This window comes from Galeopterus variegatus, unplaced genomic scaffold (assembly GCF_000696425.1).
Source record: "Galeopterus variegatus unplaced genomic scaffold, G_variegatus-3.0.2 Scaffold1351, whole genome shotgun sequence".
Lineage (NCBI taxonomy): Eukaryota > Metazoa > Chordata > Mammalia > Dermoptera > Cynocephalidae > Galeopterus > Galeopterus variegatus.
The window spans coordinates 322229-340663 of NW_007727462.1; the positions used below are offsets into that span (position 1 = coordinate 322229).

At 49.4% G+C, this 18435-nt stretch overlaps 1 protein-coding gene across 1 annotated transcript in view; it reads right to left on the bottom strand.

Annotated features, from left to right (window-relative positions):
* Positions 1-18025, bottom strand: part of NTF3 (neurotrophin 3) — a 63817-nt gene extending 45792 nt beyond the window's left edge. Inside the window, exon 1 of the mRNA XM_008576440.1 lies at positions 17800-18025. Coding sequence (XP_008574662.1) covers positions 17800-17817 — 18 coding nt within the window. The 5' untranslated portion in view covers positions 17818-18025. The remainder of the gene's footprint in view (positions 1-17799) is intronic.
* Between the last annotated feature and the right edge of the window lie 410 nt (positions 18026-18435).

Genomic DNA, 18435 nt, shown 5'->3' on the forward strand with positions numbered 1-18435 from the left:
AAATTGCCAAATCTATTCTTCTTGTCTGAGTGATGACATGGGGGACATTGGAAGAAATGGCTGCAACCACACAGAAATGGCGGAGGCAAAGTGATGACAAAAAACTAAACCAACTGCACTGTAGCATGGGCTGGAGTTTCCTAATGGCTAAGACAGAGAGTGAAATTTTCTTCACTTTGAGGTTGATCCCACTCCACCAGAGTGGAACCTCCGATCACTTCTACCAGAGGAATCCCTGATCACTTCTGTCATTTATAAAGGTAGTATCTGCTCCTTTGGGATCTCCCACACCAGGACAGAACTTAACAAAAGGAACGAGATCCAGGTTTACCTGCTCTCCCACTGCTCCCCCACGATTTCCTCTGCTGTTCTCTCTAAGGGTGGCTAGATACCAAACTGTGTTCCTGCAGAGGCTCAGAGGACAGGTCGTTTTTTGCTCCTCTAAGTCCACACATTTCTGGGGCCATTTCGTTGTCATGAGTTCGGTTAAAGTTTTCCCAAAGCCTGGTGGAGCCAGACTACAGACCACAATGCAGATTCCCACCCAGGCTTTAGGGATAAGCCCCCGGAATAAGAGGGTGCCTCTGATCCTTGCTCCAGCCACTGGGCCAATGGCCAATGCTTCTCCAGGAAAAGATGGAAAGAAATCACACCCTGGCTAGGCAGAAGGAAAAGCTTTCCAGAAGTCATGTTTTATAAGCCTTGGACTCCAGCCTCTTGAGGAGAAGAAATCATCAGAAGCTAGGAAAGGGCACAAAGAGATATCCGTGCATACTTTAAGTGCATGCACCAGCAAGTGCATGTGCGAGAATGTTTTCAGTAACTGAAGGCAGGGCTTAAATCAGATGGATTATCCCAGAGTTTCACAAACCGGTAGCTTATGGTTGGCGGACCTCAGAGAGCTCAATGATTTGTTTGCACTTGACACCAAAGAGGACGGCTTGTTAGTGCTTCTCCTCTTCCCCATAAAGCCGAGTCTGGCAGAGCCCTGTAAATTCAGGAGTCAGAAATGTTGGGGTTTTCTCTGAAGTCCTGCCTACACTCCAGGTAAGTTTTTCCTTTCCTGGAACTAGGAGGGGAGCAAAACAGCAAAACAGGACCAAATGTTAAATTTAGAGAAACATTTCAGGAAGGCCGAATCTCAGATGCTACAACATACAAAGCAGAGCCCCGTGAGGTGAACACAGTTGCTAAACTGAGAACAGATGAAATGATCCCAAGAGGAGTTTCCAAAAAGTTCAAAGCACACTCTCAGGGGGAAGTAATCCAAACCAAAAACAAAAAAGGAGAGAAAAGCCGTGAGGGGTGCGACAGGCCCCTTCCCCCTAAACCCCAATGCCCAGGGGCGGGGAGGGGGCAGCAAGCTACCCTGAGACGTAGCTCCTATCAATGCTCTGCATAAACTCTCTCCCTTCCAGGAACACTGGTCACGCCCCAACGCTCCACGCTTCTCCCCACCTCCGTGCCTCTGCCCGTGCTGTCCCAAAGCCCCCAAAATTCCCTCGCCTGATCCAGGGGCCTCCACATTTATCCATTAGGAGTCTTTGGAACTCCAGCCGCCCGCTAAGTGTAACAGTCCCATGGCCCTCGTCATTTCTGTCTTGAGGGCTGTTTGGTTGGCAGTGGCTTATTTCCCTAGCTGTGCTGTAGGTCCGTGGAGGTGCGGAACCATCCGGTTTCGTACTCCTCCAGCAGAGAACACAACGCCTGACCATATCAGGCGCTCAGAAGCTAGTTGCCGAATGAGTGGCTTTTTTAGAACCAGAGTTTATGCCCGTTAGGTCATTGCACGGAGTTCATTTTTTCAGATTAGATAAATGAAGCATACTGAACATTCTAACTATTTTTCTTTGTCTCGTGCTCTTGGTAATGACACACGCAGTTCTCAGGCATGAAAAGCTCTTCGGGCCTTAGGAAATCAACAAGAACATTGGTATGTGTTCCTTCTGAGGCTCTGATGGCTCCTTCTCCCACTACATCTTTATTTCTCATACATTCCACCACTCGTCCATCAGCATGTCCTTCCAAGCCTACTTCCAAAATGATGCACTAGCAAATACATTAAAAAACAAATTAATAACTGCCTAGGCTTGAAAATAAAAAAGGGGACTTTCATTGGCCATAAACTATGAGGAATTCCAAAAGAAGGTAAACATTCAGAAAGCCACAGACAATTTTAAATGCTGAAGCCAAGCACAGAAGCCACATCCTAGGTATGCAGGAGAACCTGCCACAGAAGATAAGCTGGCGATAAGAAGCAGCAACCATCCATCCCAGGAAGGCCAGTACCATGAAGAGAAACACCAAACCCTGCTACCAGGAAAACCCAAACCCAGGGAAGCAGTTAAAAGAGCAATCTGAAAGGAATCTGAATATTTGACAATACTGAATAATGATAATTAGATTTGCAACTAGATGCCCTCTCCTGCTGGAAGGGAAGCTCTGTTTTGCACATACAGATGTAACTGTGTGTGTGCAGGGAGCGTAACAAGAGCAGCTTCCCAGAAGTGGTGGGCAATCTGTACTGAAATAGCCTCAGATTTCCTGGACAACGTTTTTACTGCCCCCTGAATGCCCACTATTAACATGCTGGCCACGAGCAGCCCCTCACAAATGGGGATGCTCTGAGTCTTATATCCCAGATGACAGCATCAGAAAGAGGTAGAGTAACACACTGCTATTCTTTCAAGCCAACCCATTTCTTATGGTGCCACCTGAAGGTTCCCTGATACTTTCCATGTTTCAGGGGCACCTAGGTAGGACAGTGTCTTGCCAGGGAACATTATCCCAGCCTGATTTGGAGAAGAGCCATCTTTCAAACAGAGCAATGTGAAATGAGCATAAGAATCTATCAGTTTAAACCGTAGCATGTACTTGTAATATACAGCTTGCAAAAAGCACTTTCCTATGCATTAGTGATGTTACCTGAAACCTCACATTAATTGTGTCGAGTAGGTAAGGTTTATTATTCCACTTTACAAAAGAGGAAACTAAGGCTCCTAGCGGTTGTGACTATTAGTGATTGGCAGAGTAGAAACAGAACTTGGGTCCTCTCTCTATGTCACTGTACTGACATTTAAACTCGTTCATTGTTAGCTCCAAGGCAGAAATAGCCTGAAGAACATTTTCTCCTTAAATTCCCAGGCGTAATCCTATAGGGGAATTATTGGAGGACCACTCTTACCTCCTCTCATTCAATGTATCTCATGTTGCTCAATACTATAGCCAACTTTCTACTTTGCTCATGATCCCTTATGAACATGTTCTAGATTAGACACTGGAAAACAAAACAAATTGCCTACAGTCCATAAATAAAGCCTCTACCCAACTCTCTTCCCTCTCCTGGAAACATTGCTGTCCTTTCATTAGAAATTTTTTAAAAAAGCACTGCGGAAGGTGATTGCTATGTGTTTGGGGTAGAGGGGATGGTGGCAGCTACTCACAGTCAAGAATGACTTCAGTTCCACCTACATGATACAAACAGAGCGACAGCCCTGTGTGTCCCTGCTCCCGCTGCTCTCTGCAGGGCTTGTCTCTGGTTGTGATGTGCACTTCATCTAGTAGTCCCCTGAGCAGGACGAGGCTGTCCCACCTCCCTGCCGACCACTGCAGATCACGGCTGGACCACCATCTGGTCCTCACATCTGGTCCACGTTGCTCATTCCACCACACTGTAGTTCCTAAGCTCTGCAGTCAGGAGAAACCCAAGTCCAAGACATTTTCAGGAGCACGTGCTCAGCACTGGGTGCTAGACATCCGGCTCTAGCATGCCTGACAGCATGCACAGTAATGTCTTTTGCAAGAATTGTAAATGAGAAACCCAGAAACTGCAAAGATTCTTCACTGTCCACTTCATAATCAGGGAATATATGCTTGGAAACATGACTTTTCAGGCCCTGCTTTTTAGCCTCCTCCTCTGAACCTGCACTCCTTGGCTGTCCTGCAAGCCCTGGCCTCTTAACAGAGAAATGGCAAGGAACAGGACAACTGCTTTCTCAACACGGAGGCCTGCTGGTTTAAGAAGGTCTTTAGGTTGGGCATCGTGGAAGGACCAGTCCAAGACTGGCACTTGGGGCTGCATCCCACAGAATAGAGAGAAGATAGGTGCTGTCTTTCCCGCTAAGTCACCGGTGCCAAAAATCAGCAGTCCTGATCCACAGCTAACCCTAGAGGAGGGCATCTGACTGGCATGAAAGTTCTCAGGAAGCACTAGGGTAGGAAATCTGATTATTCAGAGATCATAATCCATTTTGCATTACGAACACATTAAGCAAACTGCACACACCAGCCTAGTATAATATCTGCATCTGGGAGTCGTTGGGGAAACTAGTAAAGAGACACGTATAAAATACGTGCACATCATTCATGTCCTGTGAATGCAGGTCTGCTCTCCGTTCTCTCCCCTGTACCTCATCAGGTACCTTCAATATCTTCTCCAGTAGATGGGAGACAGTGGGCACTTCACGATCTGCTGAGAACCTGTCCTCCTGGTCTCCAATTTCTAAGGCAAATGCTGAATTTGTAGGGAGTAGGAGGCTTCAGCCCAAACTAGTTGAACATCCTTAACTATGTGAGGAACCACTGTTAGCCAAAGTTAGATCTCAAAGTGCTAAAGTGAGATCAGAATAGTGAGAACATGGGAAAGCCTTCGTTGAGCAAGGACCTCTGAGATAACATCTGAGGTCCTCTGGCTCCCTTTGGCTTTCCCAAGGAGAGTTCTTGCATTCCCACATCCCAAGTTGCTGTGTAGCAAGCCAGTGTCTGTCTGGATCACTAACATACGTGCTCTCCCTACACGTGCTAAGCAATGTTACCTCGCAAGAAATTCTCTACACATGCAGATCCTCTACTGGCAAAAGTGCTTCTGTGGAATCTGGTAATTTTCAGGGGTTTTGAAACTTTAAGTGCACACATACACTTTCATCCATAGGAATCATCTATAGGTGGATCTGATGTCCAGGAATCTGGGACCCCTTCAGATGTCCCAGAAACCTTAGCATCTGTCCATACTCTACCATGAGCCCCAAAAAAGGTCTGCAATGCACACAGCCCTTCTGGAGCAAGTCGCTGTCACGGTTTCAAATTCTCTGAGGTGTAAGTCCATCTTCTTTTTTGATACTGAATGAAATTAAATTAGGATGGAAATAAGAGAAGAAGGAAAAAGGTTGGGAGATATCCCCCAGTGCCAATTACCCTAAGCTCTCAGTATTAAGAGTTGCTAGTTAAACACTGTTCAGAACTGCCAGAGCCTCTCTAATCGATGTACTGCCCTGTTCTGCCGGGCTGGGATAATCCGTCTGGAGCTAGCACTGGTCAAAGTCACCAGCCATGAAATCTGGCCTGCTGCTCTCCCTCTGACTTCCATTCACTTGTTCATTCATTCGTTCGTCCTTGCATCAATCCAGCCATCACTCATCCTTTCCTCGGACAACTGTTTATTAAGAGCCATCTTCCACTGCAGCCAGAGCAATCTTTTTAACAACAAAAGCCTGATGGCACCCTCCAAGCCTGCCATAGCTCCCTATCGCCTCTGGGGCAAAGAGTAAGCTCCCTGTGGGCTCTGCCTACCCCTCTCCCCCATTATCCCACACTGCTCTTGGGGTACCACCTACCTGGCTTCTTTCGGTTCCTTAGCCCCTGTTTTTTCTCTTCCCATGCGCCTCCTCTACCTGGCACGCCCTTCCCCCCATCTCCTCTACTGTCACCAATGCTTCACAAATCACATTACACACCACAGAACATTTCTGTTATTTCCTGGCGTTGTTTGGCTCCACATACATTGCTGGGAACTGATTTATCTCCCTCCACACTGCTTGGTCTTGGGGAATTTCTCTTTCATCTCTCTCCCAACCCTTGCTCACTATCTCTCTTTGGACAATAGTCACAGATATCATATTATGCCACAGGGAAACGCATGATAAACAACCAGAATCCTTCTCCAACCCTGTAACATTTCTTATTCTCTTAGTCAAAAATCTGACCTTCCACAATGGCTGTCTCCTTGACTGTGCCTCTGTCACAGGGTCCCCCAAAGAACTCGGAATACTTGCTGCAGACAGATGGTAACTTTACACAGAAGCCCCAAAAGGAGATGTAAACACTGAAGCGGGGACTGGGACGATGTATTCCTGACTCATACAAGAGCCAAAAAGTAAAAGGGAAATGTCAGGGGATCGCAGTGACAAGCTGAGGTCTGTCAACCAGTACCCCAACCCAAATTCAACTTGGTTTCCTAGACTTGCTAAGAGACCAGAGTCTAAAATATTTCTCTCCTATGCATGCTCTCTCTCTCTCTCTCATTCACACACACACACACGTATCAAAAGACAAAAAGGTGAAATAAACCCACTGGAGATATCCGTGGTGGTAACTGAAATGCTAAGAAAGAGAGAAAAAGAGAGAGAACGAGAGAATGAGGTATGAAAAATAACCTTATTCCCATTTTAATCCCCGACCATGGAAAAGTCTCAGATACTTAAAACACACACACACACACACACACAAAACAAAACAAAACAAAAACCAAAAAAAAAAAACCCTCCATAAGAGCAATGGCGGAATGAATTCTAACTTGAAGGGATCTTAGAATTGAGCTATGACCAACACCAGGGACTCACGCGGTCTCTTTCTGGAGAGCTATGTTGGGCTCGAGCACCATTCAGATATGTCTCTGGAAGGAAAGTCTAGGAAAGACATGGAGAGAACAGCATGCAGGTGCTGCACAGAGAGTCCCACCCCTCATATTTGTGCAGCTCCTGGAATGCCCTGGGGACATTCTCTCTCCCGCTGTGTGTGGGGTTGACATCGCAGGGCCGGACATCCAGGCACCCTTCCTGCAGGGCATGCAAGCGGTTCTACTGCTCCCGTTCTACTGCTCCCTGACAAGCTAGCCACCAGGAAGCCACCTCCCAGCCAGTGTGGCACATGAGACAGAGTCGGGATGGGAGGGCCCTTAGACAACAAGCAGACCAACAGACTCACTTTGGGGACGAGGAGCTCAAGGCCCTGGGTCACAGGGCAGGTCCCTGAGCCCCCAATTCAGAGCCTGTTCCACGACAACATGGAGTTTTCTCAGAAGCCTCTTCCCTAAACACTGGGGTTGCTGAAAGCAGATCCAGGTCAAGCTGCCCGACTTGTCTTTCCCAATTGCCCAGCCTACAAGAACTCCCCCTTCCTCCAAACTGCCGAAGCCTCTGGAGTCCCTGCTCCTTATCTGCCCCTTGTCAAATATAATGTGGCCCATCTTTCTGCAGGTCTGTCCTGAATGCCCAACCGGACTGCAAGGCTGCCGAGGGCAGGGCCTTGCCTTTAACCACAGGGACCCAGCACAGGGGCTAAGAAGGCTCAGCAGAGGCAGGTGGTTCCTTTAAAAGAATGCTTTCATTAAGCAGATAAGAAAGTCATCTAACAGACGTGTTCTGTTTCTCAAAGCCTCCCTTCTATATGCTCAAAAATTACCAAGAAAGGACCTGATGTCTTTTCCTCTTGGTGTTCGGACCCGTTAAAAACAGGATGTGAAAAAAAAAAAAAAGCAATGCCAAGGAGCTCCCTGAGCAGAAGGGACTCGGAGGACAGAAGTGGACAGTAGATGGCAGTCTGTCCCTGTGTCAGAAGTGGCCACAGAAATAGCACACAGCAGTGTGCAGCTAGGCAGGAGGGAAAAGCAGAGCTTAAATGGCAGAGGAAAACCCACCTCCCCTGCCTGCACCTGTGCCACGCGCAGGGGTAACTCTGCAAAGTACACCTGGGAGCACGTGCACCTACACAGCCCAAGTCCCGATGCCTGTGCAAAAGCCTCTTGCCCCAAAGTCACCTCAGCAAGAAGCAAAGGTTCACATTACTATGTGTGCTGAGCATCCGCTGCCCTAGCCCTGGTCTGGCACTGGGAATTCGGGGACAAGAAGTCCTCTGTCACGCGGAAGAGAAGACCATTCATGGACCGTCCAGCCTGCTCCTGAACCCAGAGGATTCCCTATCACTGTTCATACTAAAAACAACACTCAATGTGGGAACCCCCACGTTCCATCTTCCACAGTCACCTTTCCCTCCCCGGAGCACTATGACTGTAAGCTGTCTGCCTCCCTCACCAGCTTCTAGACCCTGAGGCCAGGGCTGCGTCATTCATCTTGGTGTCTTCTTCAATGTCTAGCACAAGGCCACCAATAGGATGCTTATTGAATAACATTTACATGTGTTTTGAGCTACTTTCCGAGTGTCTAAAGAGGGATTGCCCTAATTCATATGCAATGACACCCAACTCCCCATGACCAAGAGCCTAAGTTTGCAGTAGAACTAGGCAGGCTAAGACATGGGGAAGAGGCAGGCCTAAAGACAGCAGGAATGGCCTTTCCTGATGGGCAGGCAGTGAGCATTCATGACCTTAGCCTTGGGACAGACCAAAAAGGAGACACAGAGAACACAGCCTTGGAGCCTTGGCGAGGTGCACTACCTCTCTGGGCCCGGTGCCTGGCGTTATCCTACTGCTGCCGCATGGTCTGAACTCACCGATGACCAGTCATGCAGTCATGCACCCAGCACACTTCTGTGCCAGACACTGTTCAAGGTTTGGGGGAACACACAGATCACTTTCTTCATGAAGCTCACATTCTAGTGAGAAGGCAGGAGTGCAAATAAAACACTGGCTGCTAAGTGGCATAACATAGGGAGGCTGGAGGGGACCCACAGGCTCTCAGGGGGATGCAGGGAGGCTTCCTAGAGGAGGTAATGGTGAAGCAAAGACGGGAAGGCTGATTCTAACATCACTGATGAAGATGGAGGGGTGAGCATCTGAAAATCAAGATGCACATGAAATATACCCTCCATGCCATCTCGAATTTAAGAACAGACATATATTTCTACCACTCACATCACTTTGCAATCAGGACATTTCCCTTTACATTTAAGCCATTTGAGGGTATCTTCTTCTCCATCCACCCATCCAGATTTTTCTACTAGCCTCCAATTCCCACAACTTAATGATGAGGCAGGACAGACGTTAGGGATCACCTGAGCTCGCAGCCCTTAACTTTCTCATTTGACAGATGAGGAAAGTGAGACCCGGTGTGGTTCAGGGACTTTCCAAAATTGCAATTAGTCTCTGGTCGAGTTAGCGGTAGAGTCTGGTCTCCCTGCTCATTGTCAGATATCTTTCTGATTTAGCTTACTGAATTCAGTTACCCACAGACCATTTTATCCCACATAAACCTCTCCCTATGCTCCCAATTTCCAATCCAAGATTCGCCACAAATCTGGCAAGCTTGCTTCCTCAGCACTTTATAAACACACACTCGTCTTTATGCTCAGTAACTCACCTGGCAGCACATGACTTGATTTCCTTCTCCACCCCCTACACACTTCTGTACACATGTCCTCCAGGTCAGCGGGGATACCTGGAAATCCCTGGCATGGGCCACAGAGAGGCTGAGGGGGGCAGCAGAATCATGGAATAGTTGAACTGCCACAACTGGCAGGGTCCTTTTGACCCTCTAGTGAGTCCAACTCCCTCCTTTTCCAGAAGAGGAAATAGGCTTATGGAGGGGAATTGATTTCCTCAAAGTCTCACAGCTAGTCTGAGTCCTGTGCAGGGAGAAATGTGGTAAGTTGTTCTAGGTAGCCAGCTGGGCTCGGGAGGGCTGGGTCCTTCCCAACCATGGATATACCTGTTGGGAAATCAGGTGATTTCTAGACCTGCATCCTCCTCTTGAACCCGGTGGAAGTACCTTAGGAGCCTTCAGGAGCAGTTCTGCTAGACACAGGATGGAGCTAATCCTAGACTGAGTACTTGAAACATATTCCCTAAGGGATAATTTGGAGCCAAAGGGCGAAGGTATTTTTAAATGCTGGAGGCTTAGACCTCCCAAGGACCTGGCTATCATTAAAAAAAAAAAATCACCCTACATGTAAAAAGTTGTTCTAAACAAGATAAACAGATATTTTTGAGCACCTACAGTCAAACAGGCATAGGATTAGTGTTCCACATTTATATGCACATTGCAAAGAACTTTATGCAACAGAATAAAGGCATCTCTCTAACTGCCTTGAAGGTGTGCATGTGGTAGTGGTGATAGTAAAATAGGAAAACCCATGGAGAGAGAAAGAATGAGAACTTGAGTCAAACCCTTCAAAGAGGGCAACATTCACCCCAAGAACCCTTCTGGCTTCTCTACTTCTGGTTCTGCCCAGAATTGCATTCAGAGGCAAATGCCAGGGCTACAGGACTCTACAGCTGCTCTGCATCAAACACAGCCCGGGAACCCCAGTCCTTAGCAGCATCCCCTGCCCCCCAACCTCCCAGAAGGAAATCTACCTTAACTTTGGCCCCCGTCTAAATGGTGGGAGTTCCCTAGTCTATCAAGGAAAGCCATTTTCCAAATTCTGAAGAGACCTCATGCTCTCTTCGTATTCTGTTTTACTTCGATTTTGTGCAACCCCAGGACTCAAGAATGCTGGGACCTACCACCTCTCGTGGGTGTGTGGATCAAAACCAGATGTCCAACTCCAGTCTTATAGAGCTTACAAGGAGGCAATTACGGCTTAAATCAATACTTGCATTCTGGACAGGCAGATTCCCTTGTCAACAGGAAGTATAGGGGGAGGGATGACGGAAGCCAAGAGAGATCTGACACATGCTTGCCAGCAGGTGCTACAAAACCTAAACATTTTTCTTGCACCTGAAGAGGAAACTTCTGATGAAGCAAGTTACTCTGCGGGGTGACAAACTTTGCAGAAGGTTATCGAACCATCTCCCATCTGGACGGCATCTCAGAACACAGAATACAGAATTTGATTGGCAGCTGATGGACATGGGATGATCACAAGCTTCAGGCTGGAGAGGCAGCACATTGACATCCAGTCGTGTGATTGAGCAGATATCTTATCCTCACAGAACCTCAGTATCCCCATCTGTAAATGGGATTGTCTGGGGTATTGAGACAATGTCATGTAATATTTGTACTAATGCCTGACACCCAGTACTACTCAAATATTAACTATCATCATCATCATCATCTTAAAGGTGAGTATTTATCTTAGCTAGAAACATGGACACTGAAAACATTTGAGTGCAAGCTGAATGATGAGCACCAGGCCTACCAGAAAGCCAAACCCAACCCCTTTCAGCTCTGCACACTCTGTGTAGGCTAAGCCGACGTCTCAAGCATTCTTGGCCAAAACAAAACACTCCGGCAAATTCTTCGCATGCCTTTCTGCCTTTGACTCGGCCATTCCCCAAAGATAAAAACAGTTCATTAAGGGTGTGCCAAGGCGTACTCCAAGCAAGGCCCATTCTTGGCCAAAACAAAACACTCCGGCAAATTCTTCGCATGCCTTTCTGCCTTTGACTCAGCCATTCCCCAAAGATAAAAACAGTTCATTAAGGGTGTGCCAAGGCGTACTCCAAGCAAGGCATATTAGCACTGATTAAATATGAGGACGGGGCTACTGTAGAACCCTAGGATGGTGGAGCTGGAGTGGGAAATTGAAATGTTTTAATTCAAGACCTTCATTACAGATGGGGAAATCACAGCCTGGAGAGAACACCCAGGCTCACTAATTAGTGGCAGAGCTCAGTCTACAGCCTGGTGGCCCACCTCCAAGTCAGCAGGCCTGCTGCAGCCTCATGCTGCTTAAGATCACCTTGGCCTGGGACACCTTTTGAGATCAGTAAGCTACTGCTTACTACAACAGGTCTAGCCTTGAATATTCAAAAGCCATAATTCTTTCAAGAATCTCTGAACAAATCCATAAAAGATTTGGGGCCCGACAAATGTCTTCTCTGGAGATGCTGCTAAAACAGTGAGCAATCACAACAGACCACACCAAATTCTACTTCAAAGTCTGTTCTTCTCCAGCTAAACCACAATCACAGCCAGAGGTCTGTCCTGTGAGGATGCCCGGATCCACAGACAGCCCTTGGTGATGCCCAGTTAATACTGTTTGAGAAGGACGATGGGACAGATGAGGACAAGAACAGCAGATGCATTCTGACCTCGTGGGGGTGCATACAGTTTCTAGCCCCTTGGTATTTTCAGGCAGAATGAAACGCTGAGCTATGGAAAACTCTCAACAACAACAAAACACTTTTTTTTTTTTTTGTCTTTTTCCGTGTCCGGCAACGGTTCGCAACCCTCAGTGTTGCCCCCGTACCGGACCGGGACCGGCAACGGGATCGCAACCCTCGGTGTTGCCCCCGCGCCTTGCTCAGCCAGTGAGCGGGAACCAGTCTGTATGTGGGATCCGAACCCTCGACGGGAGTGCCGCCGCGCTTCCCAAGCAGCGCACTAGCACAGTGTGCCACTGGGCCGGCCCAACAAAACACTTTTAAAGCTCTTGGACCATCTACATGTGCTCTCACAGGTTCACAGTGCGCCACCGGGCCGGCCCAACAAAACACTTTTAAAGCTCTTGGACCATCTACATGTGCTCTCACAGGTTCTAAAGTGAGTCCTCTGAAAGTCTTTCTTTGTCCAGCCTCAACCTTACTAGAAATCTGTCCAGGCAAGGATGAGGTGGTATCTACACTGGCCTCACGCTTAAAGCTCTCACATCTCTGTATGCAAATGATCTGAAAGAAGCTGCCCCAATCATTTTCTACGAGCTGGCCCACCTGTAAGAAGCAATATGATGACAATTCAATCTGAGCCAGGTGCTCATAAACCTGCCACCCATAACAGAAGCTCGACAAGTGCCTCTTGCCCACCCAGGGCAGCTCCTGTGCTCACGTGTCCCCCGGCATGCACACACAGACACCCCGTGGTCTCTTCTCACTGTGCACACGCCTGCCCATGCACAAAATACATCCACAGACCTTATCAGCAGCACCACGTGGGCCTTAGGCTTGTCTCCAGTAGAAGATTTGGTTCTTCTCCAACAAATTCAATTTTAAATAAAACTAAATCTAAAACCCTAGCAACGGTCATTAGTTCAACATCCCCCATGCCAGAAACAGCGTGCCTCATTAAAGAGTAAAACAGCAGTTGGTGAGGTCTTGACGGAGAGCGGTGGGCTTTAAAGATCTTTTGTGTCGGTCTGAATCCCCTCTCACCTCCAGCCAACACACAGATTTACATTCCCTCCAGTTGATGTGGGAGCGCTTTAACTGCTCAGGAAAAGGTCTGGAGAAGCCTGCAGCAGGAGCCGCCTGCTCAATTAGGCGTCCTGACCGAAGGGAAGAGGAGAGGCCTGAACATCTGATACATCTGGGAGTGGAACTGCAGGGATGGGAAATGTTATGTAATTAAACTCTGCTGGCCTGTCCCGCCTGGGGAATGTGAGACCCATCAGCAGTGACCTCTTCCAATCAACTTAATTGGCCCAATCTCGCCAAGAAAAGCAACAGAATTGGTTTAGTGCCTCATGGAAATAGCTTAGCTCCTGACTATTTATGGCCACTGAACTCGAGGATGGGAGCCTGACTCTGGGCCAGGAGTTGACGAGCATGCACTAGCTTCTGGGAGGACTCAGAGGCTTCAGTGGGTTTCCTTGCCCCTCAGCACCTCCATTTTTGTCTCTTGGGAAAGTAGCTGTGCCCAATTTGCTGCACTGGGCAGGCAGCACTTCACAAATCCAAAGCCCAGGCCCTGCTCTTGCCTGCCAAGGACCACAGCCCGGAGAAAAACAGACCTTGATGGTAACACAGGATGGCTGGGCTTTGCTCTCTTCTTTTATTCAAACGGTGGTTATGCCAAGGATAATTACTATTTTCTCTGTTCCCAGTGTCACACTTGTTTTGGCACTGTGTTCTGCATAGCTGATGTTAAAAAATAGGAAAATATCTGTCTCTGATAATTAATAACATTGGTTCTTGGACTACCTTTCTTCTAAATAATTCAAAAACCTTACAGATCTCCATCAACTATAACCCAGGGCTGGCAACCTCCAGTGTATGGGTGGGTAAACTGAGGCGGTTATAGAAGGTTTTATCTACACCGTGGAGGAGCAGTAGAGATGCGACGGGCATCAAGACTGTTTATCAGCGTGCACTGTAAAGGGGAAGAGGTGGCGATCTCATTTTTGCAGTGACTTCCATCCATGCGACGCGATACCTGTATTCCATTAGATTTCAACTCTGCACAGCTTGGTACAACTAAACACACCAAGTTTTGATGGAGGAAAAGAGGAGTGAACGCTCCTCCTCAGGAGTCATTATAGACATTGCCATTTTACAAAAAGGGAAATAGTCTAAAGTCACACTGTTCCAAAGTGGCAGAATGCTACTAGAATGAAGGCATTCCCAGCCGCAAGTCTCACTTCACCACACTGTCCTCAGAAATACCTGCCACCAGATCTTCAGAGCAATGGTCAAGCCCTATATCAACTATGTCTCACATGTGAATTTCCACCAAAAAACAATGTAGAACTTCAAAACGGCACAGCTACAATTTAATGAATTCAAAAATGCCATGAGCCAAATGAAGTCTCCCAAAACAAATGCCCTCACATGAGCAGAACCTAACCAAATGGGTTTCCCTATCACACCCGTCCCCCTGCACTGATACAGTTACCTTACTAGTTATCTCAGGGGATGCACCCAACCAACTTTACCTTCTCCTCAGTCCCCAAAGCCTTTGGCCCTTCTTCTATCTATACCTTTTTTAATTTAAGATACACATCTGAGCATCCGAGACAGTCTTCATTCTTCCCCAGACACAGAATTCCTACTAGTTATCTCAGGGGATGCACCCAACCAACTTTACCTTCTCCTCAGTCCCCAAAGCCTTTGGCCCTTCTTCTATCTATACCTTTTTAAATTTAAGATACACATCTGAGCATCCGAGACAGTCTTCATTCTTCCCCAGACACAGAATTCCTGCAAAAACACATGCTGCACCCCCTCACAAGAGCCAGTCTATACATCCATCCCTTCTATCCTGGCTAGTTTTCTACTCCAGCCCTCAGAGCATGCACACGTGTGCACATGCATGCACACACACACACAGAAGTTAGCTTTACACTCACAGACCAGAAAACATCAAAGATGAACAAACATTCCCAACACACATCTTCCCTGATCACCGCTTCACCGTTCTCCAGCTCCACATATCAAGTCTCAGTCCCGCTAGGAAGGAGGCACCGTGCACTCTCAGAAACTCAATCCTCAAATGGATCAGGACCTGCATCCCGACCTGGAGTGCAGCACCCTCCAATTCCCAGCCCACACCTTCTACGAGAAACAGTAACACCTTCCAGCCCCCTCCCCAACACACAAAAGTATACATCATCCCTATCTTCACGCCCCCTTTTTACAAAAACAAAGATATATTTCAAGTAAGCTTCCCTTTGGTCCCCAAGATCAATAAACATCTCTAGAAACTGAATTACAGATCCTCAAGAAACCTAACAAGCATCAAGCTCTCTCCATTCCTGGCAAAAGTTCAGCAGTCAGCTGAGCCCCAAGAAAGAATTTTTCCAGGGCAGTGTGCCATGCTCCAGTACCCAGCAATGGCCTGAGCATCCAGCAGACATTCCATTAATTTTAATTGATAATCAATATTAATCAGTGATAGTGAATTCTTCTATTAAATAGGAAACCTATTATACAATATGCATGCCTGCCACTAGTCAAGCAAAATATATTCCTCCACTCACTCCAATCTTGTGCACATATCCCTCCCTGTTCCCCACCCAGTGCCAAAACACAAGGACTTTTCCCCTTAAATGTACATCCCTCATTCTAAGCCTTCTCCAATTCCCTCCTCTCTGGGGAGGCAGGAAGGGGGAGCAGGCATCCTTCCCTGAAAATGCCTGGTCTCTCCATAAAGTGTCTGAGCCCACACATTTCTATCTTCCACATGCCCTGATGCCAACCCAGCCAGATTTCCCAGTGCACACTTATAAAGTTCACACTCTGCTCTCCTTAGATAATCTTCCCCCGCCCCCACCCCATCCCTTTGGTAGTCCTCAGGTGCCCCATCGTCCACACACGTCCACCTTTCACACACACACACACCACCCTCCCACACCACACCCACTCCATGTGTCTGTGCAGGCATGCACAAGCCATCTGTCTTCAACACCGCACCTCTCTTCCTGCTCCGACACCCTTCGTAGGCACAGATTTCTCATTAGCTACACCTATGTTCCCGCAAGCTCTCATCTCCCGCTATGCACACAGATGCCCATCCACAGACTCCCCAGAAACACACACCACCAAGGCAGGCAGAGCAGGCTGGAGTGCCCCCTCCCCCCTCCACACACACACACACACACACACACACACACACACACACACACTCTCTCTCTCTCTCTCTCTCTCTCTCTCAAGCACACGGACTTTGGAAAAGCCTCCCCATCCTTCCTTGGCCACACAAGAGTCACAATCTCCCTCCAAAGGAAAGCAGACGCCATTCACACAACCATATCCTCTAAGTCCAGCTACAGCACAGTCCTCACCGACATGAAATCTAATACGTCCTCCCTAGCGGGCGCGCCGGTGGCGTCCTGGGAGCTGCCTCTGCTCTGACTCCCAACCTGCCGCCCGCCGCTCGCCGCCCGAGGCCGAGGCCAGGTGGTCCGTTCGATGTTCCCCCCACCTGGAATCCGACCGAGCCACGATTCCAAAGACAGAAATCCTTTCTAGTCAGCAGTCCCCACACCATTCAGCGCAGAAGTCTCAGTGCAGATGAAGAACGCAGCAGCAAAGCAGCAGTGCCTTGTCCACGCGCACCCACTCGTGCCCCAAAGCAACAAGCAGAGTCCTCCTGCTCTACCCCAGCCCCTCGGCCACCCCGCTCCCCTTTCCCGAACCTTCAACTCCCAAGGGTCCCCAATTTCATTATGAGCACCCAACACTGAGTAGAGCTCTGGGACAATGGGGCAGTTGGGTCCCTTGGGGGGTCCCTTCGACCCTGACCTGGCTCCGCCAGTCGCCAGGTCTCCCAGACTTCCCACACCACCGCTCAAGTTCCTAGAACCGGCTCAGAGGAACCGCGAGGAAATCCCCAGGGATGGGCTGACCTGGTGCCCGCCACTCCCTGGCGGGGTCCCGAACGTGCGGGCTGCGCGAGAAGCTACATCTGCGCAAAGACCCAGGGTGGGGTAGCCACCGGGCGGTCGCGAGCCCGGGGTCGCTTCCGAGAAGAGCTTTTCGGGGGACTCCACAGCAGGTACGCGGCGCAGGACCAGGAGTCTCAACTCCCCAAACTGGGGAGCGACCGTCCAGGTCCACAGCTCTGCCAGCCCATGTCCTGGCCGGGCTGGAAACGGGGATTGCAGAGAACCAGGCGCGGTGGCCAGCAGGATGGAGAGCGCGTGCCGGGAGCGGCGGCGGCAACCTCGCCTCTTCCCCGCCCGGGGTCTGTCCGCCAGCCCACTTTTGTTATAGGACACGGGAGGACCTTCTCGGAGGAGCAAACGGGTGGATTGGGGGGTTGGAGGGTGGCGGGTCTGTTGAATCCCTTTCCTCCCCTTCCGTCGTCCCCATTTCCCCTCTCCTCCTCCCCTCCTCCCTTTCCAACTCAGGTCCCTTAAACCTGATCACTTTCCCAGCTTGAGGGCGGTTTCTTGGGCAGCCCAGGGGCGAGAGGGAGGAGGCGGTGGGGAGGGGTGTCTGTGTCTCTGTCCGTGTCCGTGTGTGTGTGTGTGCGCGCGCGCGCGACTGAGAAAGGGGCTAAGGGGCTGGTCACGGTTGCGCCTGGGCCCGGGCAGATCCCAGCGCAAACTTTGGGGAACGTACAAGCCCGGGAAAGTGAGCGAGTGCAGCACGATGGGGGTGGGGCGGGAGCGGAGTCGGGTCCCCGCGCCCGGCCACTGGCCCCCCAGCCCCGGACCTGCCCACCCAACGCGCCCGCCGCCTCCCCTTACCGTGGCAGAAGTAACCATGGCATCCGTGTGACTGTTTCCAGGGACGTCGACATGAAGAGAAAGGTGGACGCGAGCTCGGTCATTCAAAGTGTCCCCCACCCCGCCGCAGCCACGACCCAGCAGGGGACAGACGGGAGGAAGGAAGAAAGAAGAGGGAAGAAGTAGTTGCGCCGGGCTCGGTGGCGGGGCGGCGCGCGGAGCCGCTCGGTGGGGAGAGGAGCCTTCGCCTCTGCGGCCCGAGAGCATAATCTGCGCGGTTATAACCAGCCAGCCCGGCCAGATGGCTCCGCGCTCGGCGCCTTAACCCCTTCCGCGCCGCGCCCCGCGCGCCCCCGAGCTGCTCGCGCTGCTGCCGGGCGCGCCCCGGGTCGCTTCTCCCAGCCCCTCTTGTAAGTGGTGGTGGCGGGGGGGCTTCCAAATTAGTAGTCGTCTGTGGCACCCTCCTTGTTCCCCTTTTAGAGATCCAGGAAAAAAAGAAGCGTTCAATGTATCACTACATTTTACAGGCTAACGTGTTCATCCCCTCTTACTTATTTTTTTCTCTCTTTCTTCAAAACATTCTTTTTGATCTTTTTTTCTTTAAATTTAAGATTATCTTTACAAGTCAAGAGGGCCTTTCTAGCCCCTCTCGTCAGG